General features: G+C 39.2%; 1 protein-coding gene across 3 annotated transcripts in view; it reads left to right on the top strand.

Annotated features, from left to right (window-relative positions):
• The window catches only part of FAM126B (family with sequence similarity 126 member B), a 94,114-nt gene that overhangs the window by 44,891 nt on the left and 24,545 nt on the right, over positions 1-24,678 (top strand). For all 3 annotated transcript variants that reach the window (XM_003253929.2, XM_030803578.1, XM_030803579.1), the window contains exons 3-7: positions 2,611-2,691; positions 3,699-3,800; positions 9,455-9,634; positions 15,107-15,187; positions 17,500-17,615. In XM_003253929.2, the coding sequence (XP_003253977.2) occupies positions 2,641-2,691; positions 3,699-3,800; positions 9,455-9,634; positions 15,107-15,187; positions 17,500-17,615 (530 nt within the window). In that variant the 5' untranslated portion in view covers positions 2,611-2,640. The remainder of the gene's footprint in view (positions 1-2,610; positions 2,692-3,698; positions 3,801-9,454; positions 9,635-15,106; positions 15,188-17,499; positions 17,616-24,678) is intronic.

The following is a 24,678-nucleotide window of genomic DNA, read 5'->3' as shown; positions in this document are numbered from 1 at the left end:
GCATGTATATTCTGTTGATTTGGGGTGGAGAGTTCTGTAGATGTCTATTAGGTCTGCTTGGTGCAGAGCTGAGTTCAAGTCCTGGATATCCTTGTTAGCCTTCTGTCTCGTTGATCTGTCTAATATTGACAGTGGGGTGTTAAAGTCTCCCATTATTACTGCGTGGGAGTCTAAATCTCTTGGTAGGCCTCTAAGGACTTGCTTTATGAATCTGGGTGCTCCTGTATTGGGTGCATGTATATTTAGGATAGTTAGCTCTTCTTGTTGCATTGATCCCTTTACCATCATGTAATGGCCTTCTTTGTAAACTCTTTTGATCTTTGTTGGTTTAAAGTCTGTTTTATCAGAGACTAGGATTGCAACCCCTGCTTTTTTTTTTTTTTTCTTTCCATTTGCTTGGTAGATCTTCCTCCATCTCTTTATTTTGAGCCTATGTATGTCTTTATATGTGAGATGGGTCTCCTGAATACAGCATACTTACAGGCCTTGACTGTTTATCCAGTTTGCCCTCTGTGTCTTTTAATTGGAGCATTTAGCCCATTTACATTTAAGGTTACTGTTGTTATGTGTGAATTTGATCTTATCATTATGATATTAGCACATCCAGCTAATTTTAAAAAATTTTTTTGTAGAGATGGGAGTCTCATGCTGTGTTTCCCAGGCATGTCTCAAGCTCCTGGCCTCAAGCAATCCTCTCACCTCAGCCTCCCAAAGTGCTAGAACTACAGGTGTGAGCCACTATGCCTGGCCTTCCAACTTCCTATACCATTGGACTGTGCCTTCCTGTCCACCCTCAACTCTTGCCCGTTATGCTCAGTACTCCAAACCACTTGGATCTTCGTTTAGATTCTGTAACTTTCTGTGCTTTTTCTTGCCACAGGACCTTTTATATAAGTGGTTCCCTCTTCCTAGAATGTTCTCTTTCTACTCTCCTTAATTCTATGGATCTTTGATATCTCAACTTAAGCAGCACCTCAGAGAAGCTCTTTTGATTTCTTAGTCAATATTTGGCTCCTTTGTTTTATACTTCTATGTGTCTTTTCTTTTCTTTTCTTTTTTTCTTTTCTTTCTTTCTTTCCCTTCATCTCTTTGCAAAAATATGTTTGGTCCCCTCCACTAGATAAGTGGTTCGTTAAAGTGGGTGTACATCTGGATTTGTTTACTATTGTATTTCCAGATCCTAGCATAATGGCTGCCATATAGTTGATGCTTAAGAAATATTTATGGAATGAATCAATTAATTCTTATGAAATCCCTTTTTAGCTTTTTTGGCAGCTGCCTGCTTGGGTGCTGATGAACTTCCAGGGGTGACTACCTTAGCATTTAAATGGAATTACAGTTTACATCCTACAGCTTGCTTTTTCAACTTGGGCATTTTTCCAGTTGATTTATTCATTTATTTATTTTTGAGACAGGGTCTCACTCTGTTGCCTAGGCTAGAGTGCAGTGGCATGAACATGGCTCAATGCAGCCTTGACCTCCTGGGCTCAAGGGATCCTCCTGCCTCAGCCTCTCTGGTAGCTGGGACTACAGGCGCCCGCCACCACGCCCGGCTAATTTTTTGTATTTTTAGTAGAGACGGGGTTTCAGCATGGTCTCGATCTCCTGACCTCGTGATCCGCCCGCCCCGGCCTCCCAAAGTGCTGGGATTACAAGCGTGAGCCACCGTGCCCAGCCAATTTTTTTTTTTTTTTTTTTTTTATAGATATTGGGTCTCACCATGTTGCCCAGGCTGGTCTGGAACTCTTGGGCTCAGTCCTGCCTCAGCCTCCCAAAGTGCTGGGATTACAGGCATGAGCCACTGTGCCCAGCTGTTTTTCCATTTTAGAAAATTTAGAGATCTGTTTTCTTCAGAGGCCTTATTTTGTATGGTGCATATATGTTTATATTCCGTTTGCTGAATATGTAACCTTTGGTTTCTAGTTTATATAGCTTTGTCATTTATACTCTCTCAGTTCATTTTATGATGTGTAGCTTATTCTGGTTATGTATTTGGTAAAACTGTAGACTGCATTTGTCTGGATAATGTGCAACTTGATTTTACTCAGGACACTTGTCTTTGCCACTTTGAAGTATAATTTGCTGGAGAAAATATGAAAGCATTAGGATAATAGGTTTCAAATGTATCATTAAACATAAAACTTATTTTTATTTTATTTTTGAGACAGGGTCTGGCTCTGTCGCCCAGGCCAGAATACAGTGGCACGATCATAGCTCTCTGCATCCTCTATCTCCTGTGGTCAAGTTATCCTCTGACCTTTGGGTACCAAGTGACTAGGACTGGATGTGCACGCCACCATGCCCGGCTAATTTTCTTGATTTTTAGTAGAGACAAGGTCTCACTGTGTTGCCAGGCTGGTCTTGAACTCCAAGCTCAAGTGATTCTCCTACCTCGGCTTCCCAAAGTGTTGAGATTCAGGTGTGAGCCACCACGCCCAGCCAGAATTTACTTCTGAAAAATTTTCTTTTAATTGTGCTCCAAACTAAAACAAGTCACCTTATCTAAAATGCATAGTAGATTAATTTTCCTTGGTGAAAGGCACATATCATTTATTTCTAGTTGTTTCTGTAAGTACTACTGTCCTCAGCTTCAATACTTTTTTCTTTTAGAGATAAAAGAGGAGTAGAAGGTAAAAGAAAATGCTGGGAACTGACCGTTGTGTTGTGGAAGAATGGTTATCAGAATTCAAGGTAAATTGGATTGGAGATCAGAATGTTTATATTCTTCTATACATCAGTAATTCAAACAGTGAATATGTGCTCTATGGAGAAACATAAAAATATAGTAGGAAGTGGAAATGGCAAAATACAAAATAACATGTTTCTGTAATTGCAGTTCTTAAAAATGGTACTAATATGAATAATGGCTAGAAGGTGATATGTAAAAATGAAAATAGTTGTTAGGATTGATGAAACGATATTTTAAAATATATTCAGTAAAAGAGAAGATCCACCAAGCTTTAATAAGGCACAAAAACAGGATTTATGCCTATGTTTTTCTATCCTGTAATTAAAAATCAAATAGTTTTTATGGAAAACTATGTAATTTATGAATACTATGGAATTGTAAATGTTCTGGCAAAACATAAATGCAAGAATTGAAACATCCTACATTTTTTTAAAGATTAGATTAATTTAAGATGGCCCATTTTGGGAAATGTTGGTATAATATGTGATTTCTAATCAGTATTTACGGTTGAGTAGTTAGAAGAATTGTATACTATAACATCCTAACTTAATTTGTTCGAACTCTGATGGTTCTTTCTTTCTTTTTTTTTTTTTGAGATGGAGTCTCTCTCTGTCACCCAGGCTGGAGTGCAGTGGCACGATCTCGGCTCACTGCAACCTCCACCTCCCAGGTTCAAGCAATTCTTCTGCCTCAGCCTCCTGAGTAGCTGGGATTACAGGCACCCGCCACCACGCCTGGCTAATTTTTGGTATTTTTAGTAGAGACAGGTTTCACCGTGTTGGCCAGGCTGGTCTTGAACTCCTGACCACAAGTGATACACTCGCCTTGACCTCCCCAACTGCTGGGATTCCAGGCGTGAGCCACTGTGCCAAGCCTATTTCTTTATATTAATTATTTTTACTTTTCTTACTTGAGTTTGTTATAAATCTGTTCAAGAACTATTTGTGTAAAATAAAGTTCCTCACTTCTCAAATGTTCACTTTTGTTTTCCTTTGGTGGTTTGTTTTAGGCATTACCTGACACTCAGATCACCAGTTATGCAGCAACTTTACACCGGAAAAAAACACTTGTACCAGCCCTCTATAAAGTTATTCAAGATTCAAATAATGAGGTAGGAGAGCTCAAGAAAAATAATTTCTACATAGTGAAATGAAATATGTATACCAAAACATGTAAATTTAAGTTTTATAGTTTTCTCTCCTTGTGGATCTGGAAAATTTTCTTTCTGCTGTTTTTCATTCTGATAGTTGCTTTGGCTTTCCCTATCCCCTGCCTTTCCATATTTTGAAATGTTTTGGTCAAATTTTTTCCTGTTGAGTGTGCAATATGTTTTGATTGTTGATTTTATTGACCATCATCTCAGTGGATTATTTATTTGAAACTTTTCTGTTTCCTGTTCTGGAATGTTTCCTGCTCTGGAAGCCATATTTTAACTGTATACTGATCCAGCTTTATTTATCTTAAGTATTTTTACAATTATTTTACTGATAATATATAACTAGGTATAATCACTGTAGTCAGTGAAATCAAACTGATAACACAAAATGATGCTGCTAGTAAATTTAGCCTGAAAAGGATCAGAGGAAGCACTTTTTAGTCTAAGTAGTCAAGATCAATAAACTTAGAATAAGAGTTTTGTATTATTTAACCTTGTGATAGAAGGAAAAAGTGCAGTTATTGAATCTGTATATTAATTTATGCAAAATACACACATTATCTTTCCATTAACACAGTAGTATGACATACAGTTTTATCACCACTGGATTCATGTATGCTTAAAATGAAAATGAAAGGAACACACAGGAAAGTAGCTTCTTATCTTCCCAGATACAGCCTCCAAGAGTGCCTCTGCTGTGTACTGGAGTGAGTTTGAAGAAGTTCAGGTAATCCTCTCCTAACCAGCAGCTTAACTTAAAGTGCATCTTCATTTTTGTCCTACCACTAAAAGCTTGCTTATTGACCTCCTTCTTTCCTGTCTCCTAAATTGCGACTGGCTCTCAGTTAGACTTGCATCTGTTGCTATTTGTAGCAGCAATTGCAGGATTCATTTGCTTTTTCTCTTGCAGTGTATTTCTGAGTGTTTTATAACTCTGGGTATGCGTAATGTACGTATATGCATATCCATATGGTCAAGAGTTTTCAGAATTCTTTGTTTGAATAATGAATGTGTGTATTCCCTACCCCTTGTTTTGCGCTGTCTTAACATTTAAGCTTTGCTTATTAAAATGTATTTGTTTTATTGCTTTCTCTTTAGATTGTAAGCTCTTCATGGGCAGTGGTCAGATATTCCGTATTTGTAACTTCCCTAGAATCTAGTATTTTATCATGTACGTAATGAACATAGAATAATATTGATTGGAAGAACAGTGAAGTACAAAATGAGATTCTAAAATGACATTTTCATTAGGGCTCACAAGTGTATAAGAAGTATCCTTTTCCTATTTTTTTGTTTAATACTTTAGAAGCTATTACATTAAAAAAGCTATTTTCATTACTTTCTCTTGTCGTATTTCATAATATTAATGTGTGGGACTTTGGGGGTTTCATGGCTAGAAATGGAAAAATTACAACTTGAGGGATGCGAGCTCAAGGTCCAGCATTCATATAATCAGTCAGTTGCTAGAGGAGGGTTGAGTTTCTCTCCTGTTTCCTGTCAGGTTAGAAGGCTCTAACCATGTGTTCAGACTTCAGAAAAATAGAATGATAAATTGTATAGAATTTCAAAACAATTCTGGACTTTAGTCATAGAAGGAGGTCCCTTTTAATCCTGATGTTATATTCTGAAAGAAACAAACGTACTATTTAGGTTACAAGAAATTATTTTAGAAAATTGTCATGTGCCATATTTAGTATGAATTAGAACTTAAGATAGTTGCCAGTGCAGTGTCTCACGCCTGTAATCTCAGCATTTTGGGAGGCAGAGTGGAGTGGATCACGAGGTCAAGAGATCGAGACCATCCTGGCCAACATGATGAAACCCCGTCTCTACTAAAAATACCAAAAATTAGCTGGGTGTGGTGGTGTGTGCCTGTAGTCCCAGTTACTTGGGAGGCTAAGGCAGGAGAATCGCTTGAACTTGGGAGGCGGAGGTTGCAGTGAGCCTAGATTGCACCACTGCACTCCAGCCTGGCGACAAAGCAAGACTCCATCTCAGAGAAAAAAGAAAATATTTGGAAACTTTCATATTTTCAGATTCAAATCTACCACTCTCCAGCACTCTGTTGCCTTTTCTGGTGTTTAGTGGGTGAAGTATCTCAGGTTGTATGAAAAGCCATCTCTTCTACTTAGGCCTGGATTCTATCTTCTCTAGCAACCTTAAGGACTCTGGTCCTGCGGTTATTCCTTCTCTCTTCCATCACTGATCTTTTTTTCTTTCCCTGATGAGTGGAATATGATAAACAGCCATATTAGATTTTTTAAAAACTTTATTTCAGCTTACCTCTTATTGTATTATCTACCCCATTTCTCTGTCCCTATTCACAGATGAACTTCATAAAATATTGCTTATTCATAGCCTCTGTCTACTTGTCTCCATTTCTTCACCTCACATTCTCTAACCCACTCAAGTTAGGCTTCTTCATTATTCCATCCAAATACTCTCAGTGTGTTCATCAAATAGCGTGTCTCTTACTAATTATCATGTCAAAACAGTGTTTGCTAAATTTGGGGATGGTGTCAGTTATGATTTTTTCTAACCCAAGGATAATGATTTTTAATACGTTTTGATGTGGGTGGTAGTGCCATTTAAGGGAGGTCAGAATCATTTATATTAAGAATTTCAGAACATGGTGCTATGAGGCATATGCTTCAAATTAAAATGGTCTTTTTGTTTGTTTGTTTCTGAGCCAGGGTCTCTCTCTCCCATGCTGGAGTACAGTGGCACCATTATAGCTCACTGTAACCTCAAACTCCTGGACTCATGTGATCCTCCAAACTCACCTTCTCAATTAGCTACAGGCACATGCTACCACACCCTGCTAATTTTATTTTTTATTTTCTAAAGACAGAGTCTCACGGTGTTCAAGGCTGGCCTTGAACTCCTGGGCTCAAGCGATCCTCCCACCTTGGCTTCCCAAAGTGCTGGGATTACAGGCATGAGCTATTGAGCCTGGCCACAATTAAAGATTTTAACACACAGCACTGGCAATTTTTCTTTTTTCTTTTTTTTTTTTTTAAGATAGGGCCTCACTTTGTCACCCAGGCTGGAGTGCAGTGACTTGAACACAGCTCACTGTAGCCTGAACCTCCTGGGCTCAAGCAATTCTTCTGCTTCGGCCCCCCAAAAATAGCTGGGACTACCCAGGTGCATGCCACCATACCTGGCTAATTTTTGTATTTTTTGTAGAGGTGAGGTTTTGCCACGTTGTGCAGGCTGGTCTGAAACTCCTGGTCTCAAGCCATCAGCCTGCCTTGGCCTCCCAAAGTGCTGGGATTACAGGCGTGAGCTACAGCGCCTGACCAGTGAGTTTTTAACAGTCTTACTTTCTAGTAGTATCTGATTAAAAGTTACTGGATTGCCAACATTTACCCCCCTTTCGCTTACAGAAAACACAGAGTAATAATGCTGGTAATCCTGTATTTCTTCACTGTGCTTAGTTAAAATATAGTGTCCCACATGCCAGTGTACCTGTTGCTACTGAGAAAGAGGAGTTTAAGGTCTTCATAGAAGAAATTCATCATAATTGTACCATGGCCCATGAAGTTTAGAGAAGGCAATCTTTGGAGAGTTTTTTACTAAAGAGGAGATTGAGTTTGAAACATGAGTATAAATTTTTAGTAAACAAAATTTGTGAGAGCAACAGTTTTTTACTTCTCCCAAAGAACTGAATATTGCTCTCAATATTTAAGAAAAATGCCAGCAACTGACAGTTTCCAAAAGTTTATTACTTTTTCATTATTGGCATTGCATAGAATACACTGTTTTGTGATTAAACAATCTTTACCTCCATTCTAATATAAGAAATGTGGTAGAGTGGAAACATCAACTTGATGTCAGAAGACCTGAATTTAGTGTCTTATTTCACCATTAACTTCATCGACCTTTGACAAATTGTCTGACTGGTCTAGACTTCAATGTAAGGGAAGAGTTGGAATATTTTTCTTTTGTGTCAGTCTTGCTCTGTTACCCAGACTGGAGTGCAGTGATGCTATCATGGTTCAACGCAGCCTCAAACTCCTGGGCTCAAGCTATCCACCTTCTTCAACCTTGTGAATAGCTGGAGCTACAGATGTGTACCTCCACACCCAGCCTCTGGAAAATTTTTTAAGATTTTAAAAACTGTTCTGATAGTGATTTCACATAAAGGGCTTAGTATTTACTAGACTAGGATGTGTATGTATGTAAATTTTTTAAGCTTTAGAATTCTTCCAGAGCTAAGCCTGACTATTCTAAATATGATAACTGTATAATTGACATGGATTTGTTAACTTTTTATAATCATGACAGTGACTTTTTATTGTAGAGTGTTAGATTATTACAGATGTATGTAACTATATTCAAGCAGATTTCCAAATGTATATGCATTATTTTAATCATTCAGAATAGAGGAAAGCACATGAAATTATTGAACTATTATTCTTTTTTTTAAAGAGTTAGTGTTAAACTTTAAAAATTATTTTATAGTTTCTTGTCAATATTTTATATGAATTTTAAAGTCATAGCCAGTTTTGTGCAGCCTACAGTTACTCCAGCAAACCCATTCTAAATTGGCAGTACATATTTAGGGAAAGGTGGGAAAGTTTATTTTAACTGCTCATTTTCTTCAGTTTTCTAGGTCATGAAGTTCCTCATAAGTCATATTGTGTGATATCGTATGAAAAATTAGCCAATCGAACACTGAAAAAGCTATTTCTGGATACTTTTCTCCTTTTTAAAATCTTTCACATAAATACAATAAGAAAAATTTAAGTCAGTTTAAAATAGTTTGCTTCACTTGTATTTTAAATATTAGCTAGAATTTTGGATGCACAAATATGTATTGCAAAATCCTTTCTTCTACTGAGTGGTATATAAGTTTTTTTAAAATGGAATTTGGATGCTTTAATAAATTTCATATTGCATTGAAGACACTGAGCACTTAATGACATCAATACAACGAAAACTGATTCCACAGAACACTTACAAATGCATACATTTTCCTCCAAAGAAACATGTTTTTCACAGATTTAAGTAACAAATGATTTACATAGGATTCTTCAGATTCCAAAATATGTACAGAATTTTTGACTCTCAGAAACTGATTAGCAGTGGTCGAAAAAAAGAGTTGCTTTGCCCAACAACATGACCCTTAGAAAATTCTATGTCAATACACATTTTTCAGTAAGAGTGGTATATAATTTGTTTGAATCATAGTCTCAGTTGAGATTTTAAGTTTATTCCCAACAATACTATGCAAAATTATTTTATTTCAATGGAAAGTTTTTGAAATGGAAGATAGTAAGAGTTGATAAGAATAGAAAGGAAAATTCTTCTCAAATATAAATGTACATTGGCTAAAGGACTAATAATCTAGTAAATTTAGTAGTGCAGTATACTGAAAGGTACATTGATATATGGGCACAAAATACTTCTTACAGTTAGTGGATTGGTCAGTTTAATATGTGGTCTCTTTACACAAAGGTTTTGGTTAAATTAACTCAAAATGTGGAGAAATTAAGATTAAGACTTTTTAAAATATTATACAGATATAGGTGCCTTAAAAAAAAAAAAAAAACAGTTACAACCAAAATAATTGAAATGACCAGTGCACTTTATTTTCCTTTTAGCTCCTGGAGCCTGTCTGCCATCAGCTGTTTGAGCTCTATCGTAGCTCGGAGGTTCGACTTAAGAGGTTCACACTGCAGTTCTTGCCAGAATTGATGTGGGTTTATTTACGGCTTACAGTTAGCCGAGACAGACAGAGTAATGGTTGCATTGAAGCACTTCTGTTAGGAATTTACAATTTGGTAAGTTGAAGATGACAGTTTGAAAAATTTTAAGTATTTTTTAAGGTCCTCTGAAATAATACTTAAGGAATGTTTAGAGAAAAATAAATTGGCCAGGCGCAGTGGCTCATGCCTGTAATCCCAGCATTTTAGGAGGCCAAGGCAGGCATATCACTTGAGGTCAGGAGTTTGAGACCAGCCTGGCCAACATGGTGAGACTCCGTCTCTACTAAAAATACAAAAATTAGCCGAGCATGGTGGTATGTTCCTGTAATCCCAGCTACTTGGGAGGCTGAGGCAGGAGAATTGCTGGAACTGAGGAGTTAGAGGTTACAGTGAGCCAAGATTGTACCACTGCACTCCAGCCTGGGTGAAAGAGTGAGACTCTGTCTCAAAAAAAAAAATTAAAAATAATAAATAAATTGAGGCCGGATGTAGTGACTCATGCCTGTAATTCCAGCACTTTGGGAGGCCAAGGTGGGAGGATCACTTGAGCCCAGGAGTTTGAGACCAGCCTGGGCAGCTTGGCCAAACCTCGTCTCTATAAAAAATTAGCTGAGCATGGTGGCATATGCCTGTAGTCCTAGCTACTCAGGAGACTGAGATGGGAAGATGTCTGGAGCCCAGGGTGTTGAGGATGCAGTGAGCCATGATTGTGCCACTGTGCTCAAGCCTGGGCAAGAGAGCAAGACCCTGTCTCAAAAAAAGAAAAAACAATTCAAATGTCTATAAGTGTAACTTGTCTGAACTAATTAGGTTGAGCACAGGGGTAGATATTGATAATGCATTTTTTAAATAATATATTTTATAAAGTATATAAAACTACTATAATTGATAGCATTATTAATATTTTATTTATATCTTCAAATTGTTTTATTTGACCAATATTTATGAATGTTTTTGGATGTATGCCCTTGAGTTGGACGCTGAAAACATGGAGAATTACGTGTGTGGCACCTACTTTTAGGAAACTCCCGCTGTGTTAGAAAAGCCATGTTTATAGGTAATTAATAATGCGGTTTGTATAATAAGAGGATTTTAGAGAGAAACTCAGCTGTTAGCTGAAGTTATCATGGCAGGCTTTATTGAGGCGATGGCATCTAAGCTGGGTCTTATGAAGAGGTATAGTTTTGGCCTGTTGATGAGGAGCCGGTGAGGTTTCTGGAAGCAGTTGTCAATTGAACATAAGCAGAGGGGCAGGAGAGTCAAGTCACGTCCTGGAAATAGAAAGTAATTCTGTTTGAAGCACAGAGTATATATGCAAGCTGGAAAAGACAATTATGTGTCGGTTTTGGAGAATCTTTTTGAAGTGAAGAGTTTAGGTTTAGGTTCTCTTTAAAGCAATTAGAGGGTTTTGAACAGAAGAATTGTATTATATATTAGGAAAATGAATCTTATGGTGGTATGCAGAGAGACTTTTGAATTATAAATTGAATTTAATCACCACTTCTTATATGTTAAAGGCTATATACATAATTGAGAAGAGTGAGGCAAATGGACATGAAATTTCTGTTTCTCTGAGGGGAGGACATCAGTTACAGGGAAAAAGTCTATATAGTATTATAGCATGTTAGGATTTTTAAAATCTTAGTAAGAACACAGTGGAAACTAGGGGGAGAAAAGAAATCATAAACACTTCTGAGATACTAGGGGCTTTACATGGAACTTGAAGATTGAGACTTGATTACTTCTGCAAGATGGGGAGGGTATGCTAGAAAGGTTACAAGGACTGTAGGAAGCAAGGTGAAAAGGTGAGGGAGAATTTAGGAACATGGGATCATCTGTGTTGCACCTTTCTGAAGACTTGGGCAGCACAAGGCACCTTTTCTTGCGCAATGCAAGGAAGCAAAATAGCACAGCATCGTATTTCCATTCTCATGTGCCTCTACAAAATTGGGCAGTTACCTGAACTCATCAATAAAGAATCGTGAATTTTATGAATGTATCTTGGAGTCGTTGAGTGGAGTAGCAATTGAGAAACCAAAGTGTTATGTGTCATAAAAGTTGTAAATTTGTTAATAGTTATTTGACAATATATTATGTCTTTGATAGTACATTGTTTATGAAACTCTTTTCTTCTAAGGAATTAAGTACCGTAAACATTATTATTCTGTTTTTTTCTCATGATGTCCAGTTAAGGACCATTGGTATTGAAATTTCTGCACCTTGAAGTCTTATATTTTGTGTATTTAGTATACATTGTAAACAAAACTCCACATAATAAAGTTTAGTTTTATAACTGAAAGGTAATAAAGTACAAGAAAATTGAAAATTGAATCTCCAGTAAATATTCTTCTGTACCAGTGCTCACTCCTCTAACTATTAGTTACTTTAAAAAATCATTAGCAAACATTTCCATCGCTAGAAGTCTGAAGGAAGGAGCAGGGGCTTTAGAATGACTTGTATTCAGTTCAGAACCATGCCCTGCCACTTATTGGCTGTTTTAAATTTGGGCAAGTTACTTAATATCTTGACTTCAATTGCCTCATCTGTAAAAAAGAAAACATTGTTAGTAGGACTAAAAACAACTTGAAGAATTCATTATGTTGCATAAGGTGTTTATAAATGTTCATTATTATTACCATCAGAATTAAAAGTGGGTTTAAAAAAATGAAAATTGATCTAGGAATAAAATTATCTACTTTCCTAACTTGCCTGTTTTTTCTTTTCAAGTAGGAAATTTGTTTTATTTATCACTGTGTTTCCTATAGTGCTTACCAGCAGACACTTGATTTAATAATGGAATTTAGTGTTTTAGATTATGCTTAGCATTAAGCTAACATTTTTATTAATGTGTTTAGTGTAATAAAATTCAATAATAGGACACATGAAACAAACATTTTGCAAGGTGTCATGTTTCACAAGTTGTTGACATAACTTGTTGGTGCTGTGGTTCAGTTATCTTTTGACAATGCAAAATTAGTATACTATAGAAAAATACTCAGTTATATGTCAGAAATGTAACTCTAGGCTTTGGACTCCTTTTAATTCCCTTGATGTCTGTGTTCTTCCTTTTCTGTGGTTCTCAGTTTTTCTTAATCACAGTGGGAGTCGTCCATATATTCTTTTCTGTTTTTCCTTCTTTCCCTCCCCAGCACTTCTTTGTTTCAAATAGCCCCAGGGGGAGTTTTATATTTCCCTTAAACAAAATTTAGCATATCCTTTTCACAATACCTGCAAAGATAAATCAAAAGTATTTGGCTTAATTTGAAATTTAAGAATAAAATTGAAACATTTTTGCTTAACTTAAATCAGGCCCATTCATCTTAGCATAGGCTTTCTCTGAAGCACAGTGGCCCAGATGTGGTGGGACCTGGTTTGACTACAAAGAAGTTATACCCTCAAGGGACTTTTCAGACCTTTTTTCCTACCATAATTAGAGGTATGGTCATTATTCACATGTAATTGGTATTCTTCTATGACATAATAAACTCAGAAATGAGCCCTATACGGAAGTTCTTTGGGGATTGTGTTTGGTGATGATGATAATTGCTGCTGTTATTGTTTCTTTTTTTTTTGAAATGGAGTGCGGTGGCAAAGTCTCAGCTGTCACCTAGGCTGAAGTGCAGTGGCAGTCTCAGCTCTCTGCAACGTTTACCTCTGGGGCTCAAATGATTCTCCTGCCTCACCCTCCCAAGTAGCTGGGATTACAGGCATGTGCCACCATGCCCAGCTAATTTTTGTATTTTTAGTAGAGATTGGGTTTTGCTTTGTTGGCCATGCTAGTCTCAAACTCCTGACCTCAAGTGATACTGCCTGCCTCAGCCTCCCCAAGTGCTGGGATTACAGGGCGTGAGCCACTGTGCCTGGGCTGATGTTTCTTCTTTTTAGGCCATGCAGCTACTCAGTCTCTGACTACCTACCATGTAGATCTAGTAAGGGCAGTCTTCTTTCTATGGATTTTATGCCAGTGATGTATGCTAATATGAGTTCTAAGGGAAATAGACAAAAATAAGACAGTGGGGAAAAGGATTACTGCAGTTTTCACTCCTCTGATTGTCGTCATCTGTAGGCATATATGTGTGTGTGTGTGTGTATTTTTTTTTGAGACGAAGTCAGGCTAGAGTGCAATGGTGTGCTCTTGGTTCACTGCAACCTCCGCCTCCCGGGTTTGAGCAATTCTCCTGCCTCAGCCTCCTGAGTAGCTGGGATTAAGGTGTCTGTCACCATGCCTGGCTAATTTTTGTATTTTTAATAGAGACAGGGTTTTACCATGCCGGCCAGGCTGGTCTCGAACTCCTGACCTCAGGTGATCCGCCCGCCTCAGCCTCCCAAAGTGCTGGGATTACAGGCGTAAGCCACCACGCCTGGCCGCACATATTTATTTATAACAGGAATATTGGAGGTGCCAGAGATGGAGAAATGAAGGATACCATTGTCCATTGTCTTTTTTATGAAAATAAAGTGTTTTTAAAAAAAATCACAAGAACTGTCTTGTAGCTTAGTAAAAATTACCTAATAGGAATTTATTTTTAATGACTTAGACTAATAATCATTTTGTTTGTTTCTTTGTTTTTGAGACAGGGTGTCACTGTCACCCATGCTGGAGTGCAGTGGGTGATCTCAGCTCACTGCAACTTCCACCTCCAAGGCTCAAGGGATCCTCCCACCTCAGCCTCCTGAGTAGCTGGGACTACAGGCCTGCGATACCATGTCCAGCTACTTTTTGTATTTTTTTGTAGAGATGGGGTTTTGCCATGTTGCCTAGGCTGGTCTCGAACTCCTAAGCTGAAGCAATCCGACTGTCTTGGCCTCCCAAAGTGATGGGATTACAGGCCTGAGCCACCACACCTGGCCCAATAATTATTAATGTGGCTTATTTCAGGTCATTCATTTATTGCTGAATGATTGTAAGAGTTTCTTTTATTCAAGATTCATTCAAAAATATTCTCACCATTTAAAAAAAAACGATAACTGTGAGGTGTTGTATTTGTTAATTAGCTTGATTGTTTTAATCATTTCACAGTGTATACATATATTAAAACATTGTGTTTTATGCCATAAATATATAATGTTCATTTGTCAATTATACCTCAGTAAAGCTGGAAAAAATTCATTCTGTATTAAATTAATGTGTTTTTCTTGTTTTCGTAAGTGTGGATCTCTTGGATAAGACTTTTAATTTTAATCTGTTTAGCATAGCCATGTTTTTACTGAAAGATCTAATCACTTGTAATCTTCCCATCCTGTATGTAAATTTAACATCAAATTGATTTGTTTGCCTGCCTCATGTCTTTGCTGTCATATTGTATTTGATTTAGTATAGTGTTGTACTCAATATCTATCTCTCTGTGGATTATAACTCTACTACCAAAGTGTGCAAATTTGCTAATAAGTTAGAAAAGATAAACTAGGGTGGTAATACTTTTATCCATTACTATTTCTGAAAAATCTTCCTACTGCCAATCATATATTCTGTAAATTAAGAAAGTAATTATTATTTCGTGTAGATCTATGATTATTTTGTTATCTTTGTATATTTTTTGACTATAGGAAATCGCTGATAAAGATGGGAACAATAAAGTTCTGTCTTTCACTATCCCTTCCTTATCCAAGCCTTCAATATATCATGAAGTAAGTAACATTGGAAAGGTGGAATTATTTTAAATTATATTGAGTAACAAATCAAAAAGTCAATTTCTTATCAGAGATAAATATTCCTGAAATATCTTTACTGATTTGCTTCTTAAAAGTGGATGTTTGTTATTAGAAGACTGAGCTGTGATGAGAGAGGCAGAAAAGAATGAAAAATTTTCTTTAGTTCTTTTGTTTTTTTATTCTTCTATCAGTATCTTTTTTGTTTGTTTGTTTGTTTGTTTGTTTGTTTGTTTTTTGAGACGGAGTCTCGCTCTGTCCCTCAGGCTGGAGTGCAGTGGTGCGATCTTGGCTCACTGCAACCTCTGCCTCCTGGGTTCAAGCGATTCTCCTGCCTCGGCTTCCCAAGTAGCTGGGACTATAGACGCATGCCACCATGCCTGGCTAGTTTTTTTATTTTTAGTAGAGATGGGGTTTCACCATGTTGGCCAGGCTGATCTTGAACACCTGACCTCGTGATCCGCCCACCTTGGCCTCCCAAAGTGCTGGGATTACAGGTGTGAGCCACCGTGCCTGACTCTACCAGTATCATTTTTAATTCTCATTAGTCTTTTATGAATTTTAAAAAAATTCATTAATTTTTTTATATTTTTATATTTAATTTTTTAAATAATAAGCCTTAAAAATATTCTTTAATTTTTAAAGTCTTCCATACTACTTAGAAATCACCTTAGATTGATTTGTTTTGTTATTCTTTATTATTCTAGGAAAATAACTACTTAAAAGAATGTTGACACTCTAATTGTTGTTATTTCAGTTTAAAGGAATCTAATTGCTGCATTCTAGGTGTTCAGTACATTATACTTTTTTGCTTATATTTATTTGGTTGAAGAATTTGAGACCACTGATAATCATGTAGATAAATGATGCCAGTTGAGCTGAACTTTTTCTACTTTCTGTCTTTAAGTAAAATCCAATAAGAAACTTACGAATCAAACTTCTGGTCTGCAGTGGCCTTTATTGCCACTACACTAAGTTGTGAGGATAACATTTAAAGAAACTTTACTAGTAGTCTAAAAATTGTATTCTATTTTCCTGTCAGCACACAGTATCCTGACCATCTCATAGCTCTTTGCAGTATTAATTTGCTTAATTGATTCCATGGGACTTTGTTTTGTGTTTAAAATAGAATGTCCCATTTAGCCAGGAATCATTTTAGCACAGTATATTTCTGAGTAATAGATTTTAATTAAGTTCTGTGTATCATGAAATAAAATGGAGAGTAGTAAAGTGTTAAAGAAGGGATGGTTCTTCTTTTTTTTTTTTTTTTTTTTTGAGACAGAGTCTCACTCTGTCACCCAGGATGGAGTGTAGTGGCGCGATCTCAGCTCACTGCCACCTCCGCCTCCTGGGTTCAAGCGATTCTCCTGTCTCAGCCTCCTGAGTAGCTGGGACTACAGGTGCGTGCCACCACGCCTCGCTAATTTTTTTGTATTTTTAGTAGAGATGGGGTTTCACTGTGTTAGCCAGGATGGTCTTGATCTCCTGACCTCTTGATCCGCCCACCTTGGCCTCCCAAAGTGCTGGGATTACAGGCGTGAGCCACCGCACCTGGCCTGGATGGTTCTTCTAACTTTAGAAACGTGAACTCAATGATGTTAGTTTAAAGAGACATTTGGGCCGGGTATGGTGGCTCATGCTTGTAATCGCAGCACTTTGAGAGGCCGAGGTGGGTGGATCACTTGAGTTCAGAAGTTTGAGACCAGCCTGGCCAACATGGTGAAACCCCGTCTCTACTAAAAATACAAAAATTAGCTGGATGTGGTAGTGGGTACCTGTAATCCCAGCTACTCAGGTGTCTGAGGCACAGGAATCACTCGAACCCAAAAGGCGGAGGTTTCAGTGAGCAAAGATCGTGCCACTGCACTCCAACCTGAGAGACAGAGTGAGACTCTGTCTCAAAAAAAAAAAGAGAGATATTTGATTATAGTCTTTAATATTGTTTGTATAATTATAAGCAGTTGTACTCTGTTCTGGAATATAGACATTAAAATGGATGTATTTTTAACCTTTAGTTTTTTCAGCAACTTTTCATACTCCCTTAAATATCGATTTATTACATAACTTTTAAAAAATGTTTTTAGTTTTATATTTTACAGGCAATTTCCAAAAGAAGCTATAGAATTTATATAATTGAGAATTGAAAGATTCTGAATCTTTTCCATGAAGAATGAGAAGAATAAATGATCCAAAACTGCCTTTTGTGGAAAAGAAAATTAAATATTATTACATGATACAGATTTTTACTTTATGGTAGAGACATTGTCTCATACTGTACCTTATTTTTGTAGCCTTCAACAATTGGATCCATGGCTTTGACAGAAGGGGCATTGTGTCAGCATGATCTCATCAGAGTTGTTTATAGTGATCTTCATCCTCAGAGGGAAACATTCACTGCACAGAACCGGTAATGGTCAAAACTGTATATAGTAACAACTTGTATGTATGTATATATGAATAGATGAATGAATGAATGAATGACAGAGTCTCACTCTGTCACCCAGGCTGGAGTGTAGTTTGTAGCCACAAACATGGCTCACTGCAGCCTTGACCTCCCAGGCTTAAGTGATCATCCCACCTCAGCTTTCCAAGTAGCTAGGACTACAGGTGTGCACCACCATGCCTGGCCAATTTTTTTTATTTTTTGTAGAGAAAAGGTCTTGCTATGTTGCCCAGGCTGGTCTCGAACTCCTGGCCTCAAGCACTTCTCCTGCCTCAGCCTCACAAAGTGCTGAGATTATAGGCATGAGCCACTGCACCTGGCCCATTTATTTATTTATTTAGAGACAGAGTCTAGTTATGTTGCCCAGGCTGGTCTTGATTTCCTAGCCTCAATGTGATCCTCCCACCTTAGATTCCTGAGTAGCTGGGATTACAGGCATGCACCACTGCACTCAGCTAACAATCGTTAACTTACACTTAGTAGTTAACTATAATTACTTCAGTTCAAGTTTGGTATGAGAAGAGTCCAAAAGGTAAGTACATCATAGTTGTGAAATACCCATTGTCTAATGTTTGGTATTATGTTATGGTCATCTTGTATAAAGCAGTGTAAAAAGTGGATGTGCAGTCAGTCAAACCAGGATTCATATTCTAGTACTGCAATTTAGAAATTTTTCCCTCAGACAGTACTACTGTACACTACTCTGTACACCTTACTTTCTTGGTTGTAGAATGGGATTCGTACCTGAAGTTAGACAGAGTTTGAGGGACAGGTTGCAAAATTGCCTTCACTTCTGACTAATTGAAAGTTTTGGGAGTTCCCAAAACCAAACTCTTGTTTGATAATTTGCTAGAAGGACTCACAGGATTCACTGAAAGCCATTATACTCACAGTTATGGTTTATTACAGGGAAAGAATACAGATTAAAATCAGCCAAAAGAGACACATGTAGTAGAATATGAAGGGTTTCAAACACAAAGCATCTGTTGTCCTTTCCCCTGAAGTCAGGATACCTTACCCTCTTGGCATCAATGCATGACAGTAAACACAAAGTATTGGTAATGGGAGAGGCTCATTTAAGCTCTGGTTTCCAGAGTTTTTTTATTGAGGCATCATTATGTAGGCATGATTGATTAGGTTGATTGCCCACTTGGTTGATCTCAGCCTCCATGTGGACTGATGCAGTGTGACCCAGAGCTACTACCTTAAATCACACGGTAGTTCTTTCTGGCATGGCTAACCCCTACCTAAGAAAGTCAGATGTGGTCAGTCCAGCCCGAAGTTCTGGTGTTACCAGTCTCTGCCCTAAACAAAGACTCTCAAATTAACTTCCTAGGAGCAAAGGCCAGATGTCTCTTTGGGCAAGGCCAGTTTATAGATGGTCCATGAATTATTATGGTTCAACTTAAGGTTTTTCAACTTTACAGTGGTATGAAAGCAATATGCATTCAATAAAAACTGTACTTCAAGTACCTATGCAACCCTTCTCATTTTTACTTTCGGTACAGTATTCAGTAAATTACATGAGATACTCAATTTTATGATAAATATAAAATAGGCTTTGTGTTAGATGATTTTTGCCCAACTGTAGGGCTAATGTAAGTGTTCTGAGCACATTTAAGGTAGGCTGGACTATGCTATGATGTTTAGTAGGGTAGATGTATTAAATGCTTTTATGACTTATGATATTTTCGATTTACAATGGGTTTATTGGTATGCAATTCCATCATAGGTCGAGAAACACCTATATTTATTATACAGGCTGTCCCCTGGTCTTTGGCCAAGGCTCAAAAATGATCATGTTTATCTGGGCATCTACATTTAGTATAGCATTTATATGACAAATACTATCATTATGAATATGCCTAACGTTTGGAGGAGCCAGTGTAGGTTATGGATAGATTTAAAGAAATAACTAATTCAGCCGGGCACAGTGGCTCACGCCTGTAATCCCAGCACTTTGGGAGGCCGAGGCGGGTGGATCATGAGGTCAGGAGATCGAGACCATCCTGGCTAACATGGTGAAACCCCGTCTCTACTAAAAATACAAAAAAATTAGCCAGGTGTGGTGGCGGGTGCCTGTAGTCCCAGCTACTCGGGAGGCTGAGGCAGGAGAATGGTGTGAACCTGGGAGGCGGAGCTTGCAGTGAGCCGAGATTGCGCCACTGCACTCTAGGCTGGGCGACAGAGCAAAACTCTATCTCAAAAAAAAGAACTAATTCATCCTTTAATGTTTGTATATATTTTCATATTTTTGCACAAATTTGATTACCTCACCCCTCTTCTTTATCTACCTTGTGGTAAACTTGTGCAGAACTATTTGTCATAGAAATTAGTTAATGATTAGCTAAATCTAGTTCCTCCTCAGGCAAGTCATGTTCCATTAGTATTCATTCTAAGGAGGCTTCAATTCAATTTCCAATACATATGACCAATATTGTAACCTTACCAACAATGCCAATATTATACCATGTCACAGGATGGCAGTAAATGAAACCTGAAAAATAAGAACCAAAGATACTGGCACATTCATAGAGTACCAGTCAGTCATTAACAGTTATCCCAGTTCATCATCATATATGACAAAAATATCTCCCAGAGAGAAGTCACTCAAATTTACAGACTTCTGTTCAGCCTTATTAAGTTCTAAAAGCAGGAGTGGTCTCACAAACACATGACTTTTACTCTTTCAGGCATCTAGTATAATTGAGCTAATAGTATCATCTCTTGCTCTGAGTGTCTTCCTAGGTGCTAATGTATTTCCCACATTGCACAACTCATTTATTTTAAAAAATCTCGCCAGGCGCAGTGGCTCATGCCTGTAATCCCAGCACTTTGGGAGGCTGAGGCAGGTGGATCACCTGAGGTCAGGGGTTCAAAACCAGCCTGGCCAATGTGGCAAAACCCCATCTCTGCTAAAACTACAAAAAAAAAAATTAACCAGGCGTGGTGGTGGGCACCTGTAATCCCAGCTACTTGAGAGGCTGAGGCAGGGACAGTCACCAGAACCAAGGAGGCAGAGGTTGCAGTGAGCTGAGATCGCACCCGTGCACTCCAGCCTGGGTGACAGAGTGAGACTCTGTCTCAAAAAAAAAAAAAAAAAAATAGCCAGGCGCGGTGGCTCACGCCTGTAATCCCAGCACTTTGGGAGGCTGAGGCGGACAGATCACAAGGTCAGGAGTTCGAGACCAGCCTGGCCAACATGGTGAAACCCTGTCTCTACTGAAAATACAAAAGTTAGCCAGGCGTGGTGGTGCATGCCTGTAATCCCAGCTACTCAGGAGGCTGAGGCAGGAGAATCACTTGAACCTGGGGAGGCGGAGGTTGCAGTGAGCCAAGATCGCACCATTGCACTCCAGCCTTGGTGACAGAGCGAAACTCCATCTCAGAAAAAATAAATAAATAAATAAAAATAACAAAATAAAAAATAAAAAATCTCAGCTACTATTTCTCTCTCTCTTCATTTATACTCAGACTTTTCTACCTTGGAGAGAGGTTAGGTTTGACCATTGTGTTGGTCTCTATTTCTGGCAGCAAAACTGGCTAGCAAGTGCCTCCCTATCAATTCACTCCCAAGGATGTAGGGTAGATTTATATAAAGAACTAATGTGCTATCACAACTAGGTGATAATATACATTCTCTGTCAATCCTAATTTTGCCAGATGGAATGAAGGCACAGCCTAGCCCATCAGGCCTTTAGGAATTCTGACATAAAGATTTGAAGGTGTAGTTCCGGTTTTTTTGCTTAGGAATCATCTCTGCTCCTTGCACCCACAGTTGCAGCACTGGTACTAGAACCACTGCCTTAGGTGGGAAAAAAAAATGTTGAGGTGATGTGTAAAAGAAGGGAAAAAAGTATAGTAATACCACCACCTTCTGTCACTATGAGAAGAACAGAAGAGTAATGATGACTATCCCAGCATCATCTCTCCACTGCCTCCTCCCAAATCCCCCAGAAAAACAGAGGAATCTCTCCAGTGATAATTGGCCCTCCCTTGGCCCCGCTCAGGTTAAGTACACAGTCATGAAGGCCTGTAAGCCAGCCCTTCATGCCTGTATCTCACCCCAGTCTTTTAGACCAAAATTATCTCATTTGATTGTTCCAATTATTTTCATTTTTCAATTGCTTTCATTCCACGCAATTGCTTGTTCCATTACCCTGAGGATGTCTCTTTGCCCATTGTTGGACTTTTGGTCTTTTTTTTTTTTTTTTTTTTTGAGACGGAGTCTTGCACTGTTGCCCAGGCTGGAGTGCGGTGGCGCAATCTTGGCTCAGTGCAAGCTCCGCCTCCTGGTTCACACCATTCTCCTGCCTCAGCCTCCCAAGTAGCTGGGACCACAGGCGCCCACCACCATGCCTGGCTAATTTTTTGTACTTTTAGTAGAGACGGGGTATCACCGTGTTAGCCAGGATGGTCTCGATCTCCTGACCTCGTGGTCTGCCCGCCTTGGCCTCCCAGAGTGCTGGGATTACAGGCATGAGCCACTGCACCCGGCCATTGGACTTTTGGTCTTTAAAGTGTGTTTCTTGCTCCAAAAATGTAACTAAGCAGTCCATGTGGGTACAATATCTTCTGGTCCTTTTACAGTACTCTGAGCATTTGATCCACAATCTGATAAGCAAAACCTAATGCACTGTCTGTTCCTGTCAGGACCCATTTGTGGCCTCCAGAGACTGCTGGCATCTGTTCAGCTTGCCAGCTATGTGCAGGACCTTCCCCCAGAGGAATCTGCCCCATAGCCATCTGCAGTCTTTGTCTGTTTTATTGGCATTTTATGCCTCAGAGGGTACAAAAAATATGTCTAAATTCAACCCATCTCTGCATTGCTGCAGTACCACCATGTCCACTCATTTCATGGACCCAAGTGATCACTCCAGGTGACTACACAGGGATATGTGCCCATAGGTGCCAGTCACCTGATTCTAGAAGGAGGTTCTCCTGATGTGCATTGACATATCCTACTTATGCACTCTTCAAATTCCCATAGTGATTTCCATATGCCTGTTTTTTTTCCATACAGGCACCCCTTTAATAGGCCAGTTTTATATTACCCTTCTGCCTGACCACATGGCCAGGCCACTGGCCACCACTCATAAGCTGATAAAAACCCAAACAGACCAGGCATGGTGGCTCACACCTGTAATCCCAGCACTTGGGGAGGCTGAGGTGGGTGGATCACCTGAGGTCAGGAGTAACCCTGTCTCAGTAAAAATACAAAAAATTAGTCGGGCATGATGGTGGGCACCTGTAATCCTAGCTACTCTGGAGGCTGAGGCAGGAGAATCACTTGAACCCAGAAGGCAGTGGTTGCAGTGAGCAGAGATTGCACCACTGTACTGCAGCCTGGACAACAGGAGCGAAATCCATCTCAAAAAAAAAAAAAAAAAAAAAAAAAAACAGCAACAACAACAAAAAACCCAAACATAGCAGCAAACTGCATGCAATTCAGCCAACCTGCCAAGCTGATATGTTTTCACTTTTTTTTTTTTTTTTTTTTTTTTTTGGAGATGGAGTCTCGCTCTGTCGCCCAGGGTAGAGTGCAGTGGCATGATCTCTGCTCACTGCAACCTCCGCCTCCCAGGTTCAAGCGATTTTCCTGCCTCAGCCTCCTGGTAGCTGGGATTACAGGCACACGCCACCATGTCTGGCTAATTTTTGTATTTTTAGTAGAGATGGGGTTTCACCATTTTGGTCAGGCTGGTCTTGAACCCCTGACCTTGTGATCCACCCACCTCAGCCTCCCAAAGTGCTGGGATTACAGGCGTGAGCCACCATGCCCGGACTTTTTTTTTTTTTTTTGAGACGGAGTCTTGCTCTGTCTGTCGTCCAGGCTGGAGTGCAGTGGCGCGATCTCAGCTCACTGCAGCCTTCACCTCCCTAGTTCAAGTGATTCTCCTGTCTCAGCTTCCCAGCCCAGCTTTTTAAAGAATAAGTCTTGGGCTGGACACATTGGCTCATGCCTATAATCCTAGTGCATGGATTGAGGTGAGAGGATCACTTGAGGCCAGGACTTCAAGAACAGCCTGGACAGTATAGCAAGACCCAATCTCTTAAAAAAATAGCTGAGTGTGGTGGTACATGCCTATGGTCCTAGGTACTCTGGAGGCTGAGGCTGGAGGATCAAGCCCAGGAGTTTGAGGCTGCAGTAAGCTGTGATTGCACCACTGCACTCCAACCTGGGCAACAAAGCGAGACCCCATCTCTTAAAAAAATTTGTATCTATTTCTCTAGCAGTGCATAGATATCTTATTCTTTTTAATGATGAGTTATTATTCCATTTTATGTATGTATCATCAATTTTTTTTTTTTTTTTTTGAGACGGAGTTTTGCTCTGTCGCCCAGGTTGGAGTGCAGTGGCGCAATCTCGGCTCACTGCAAGCTCCGCCTCCCGGGTTCACCCCATTCTCCTGCCTCAGCCTCTCCGAGTAGCTGGGACTACAGGTGCCCGCCACCACGCCCGGCTAATTTTTTTGTATTTTTAGTAGAGACGGGGTTTCACCGTGGTCTCCATCTCCTGACCTCGTGATCCGCCCGCCTCGGCCTCCCAAAGTGCTGGGATTACAAGGGTGAGCCACCGCGCCCGGCCAGATATATCATCAATTTTTAGCCAATCTCTTATTGAGTAAATTTAGATTGTTTTCAGTTTTTTTGCTACTATAAACAATATTGCAGGGAACACACTTTTTGTACGTACATTTGCGTAAGAGCACAAAAAGTATCTGTAGGATAAATTCCTAGCAGTGAAATTGTTATGCTAAACAATATCTGTGGCCGGGTGCAGTGGCTCACGCTTGTAATCCCAGCACTTTGGGAGGCCGAGGTGGGCAGATCATGAGGTTAGGAGTTTGAAACCAGCCTGGCCAACACAGTGAAACCCGTCTCTACTAAAAATACAAAAATTAGCTGGGCGTGGTGGCAGGTGCCTGTAATCCCAGCTACTCGGGAGGCTGAGGCAGGAGAATCGCTTGAACTCGGGAGGCGGAGGTTGCAGTGAGCTGAGATCGCGCCACTGCACTCCAGCCTG

Source organism: Nomascus leucogenys, chromosome 22a, assembly GCF_006542625.1.
Source record: "Nomascus leucogenys isolate Asia chromosome 22a, Asia_NLE_v1, whole genome shotgun sequence".
NCBI classification, from domain to species: Eukaryota; Metazoa; Chordata; class Mammalia; order Primates; family Hylobatidae; genus Nomascus; species Nomascus leucogenys.
Note: the sequence above shows the minus strand (reverse complement) of the source record. Positions and strands in the feature narration are given on the sequence as shown.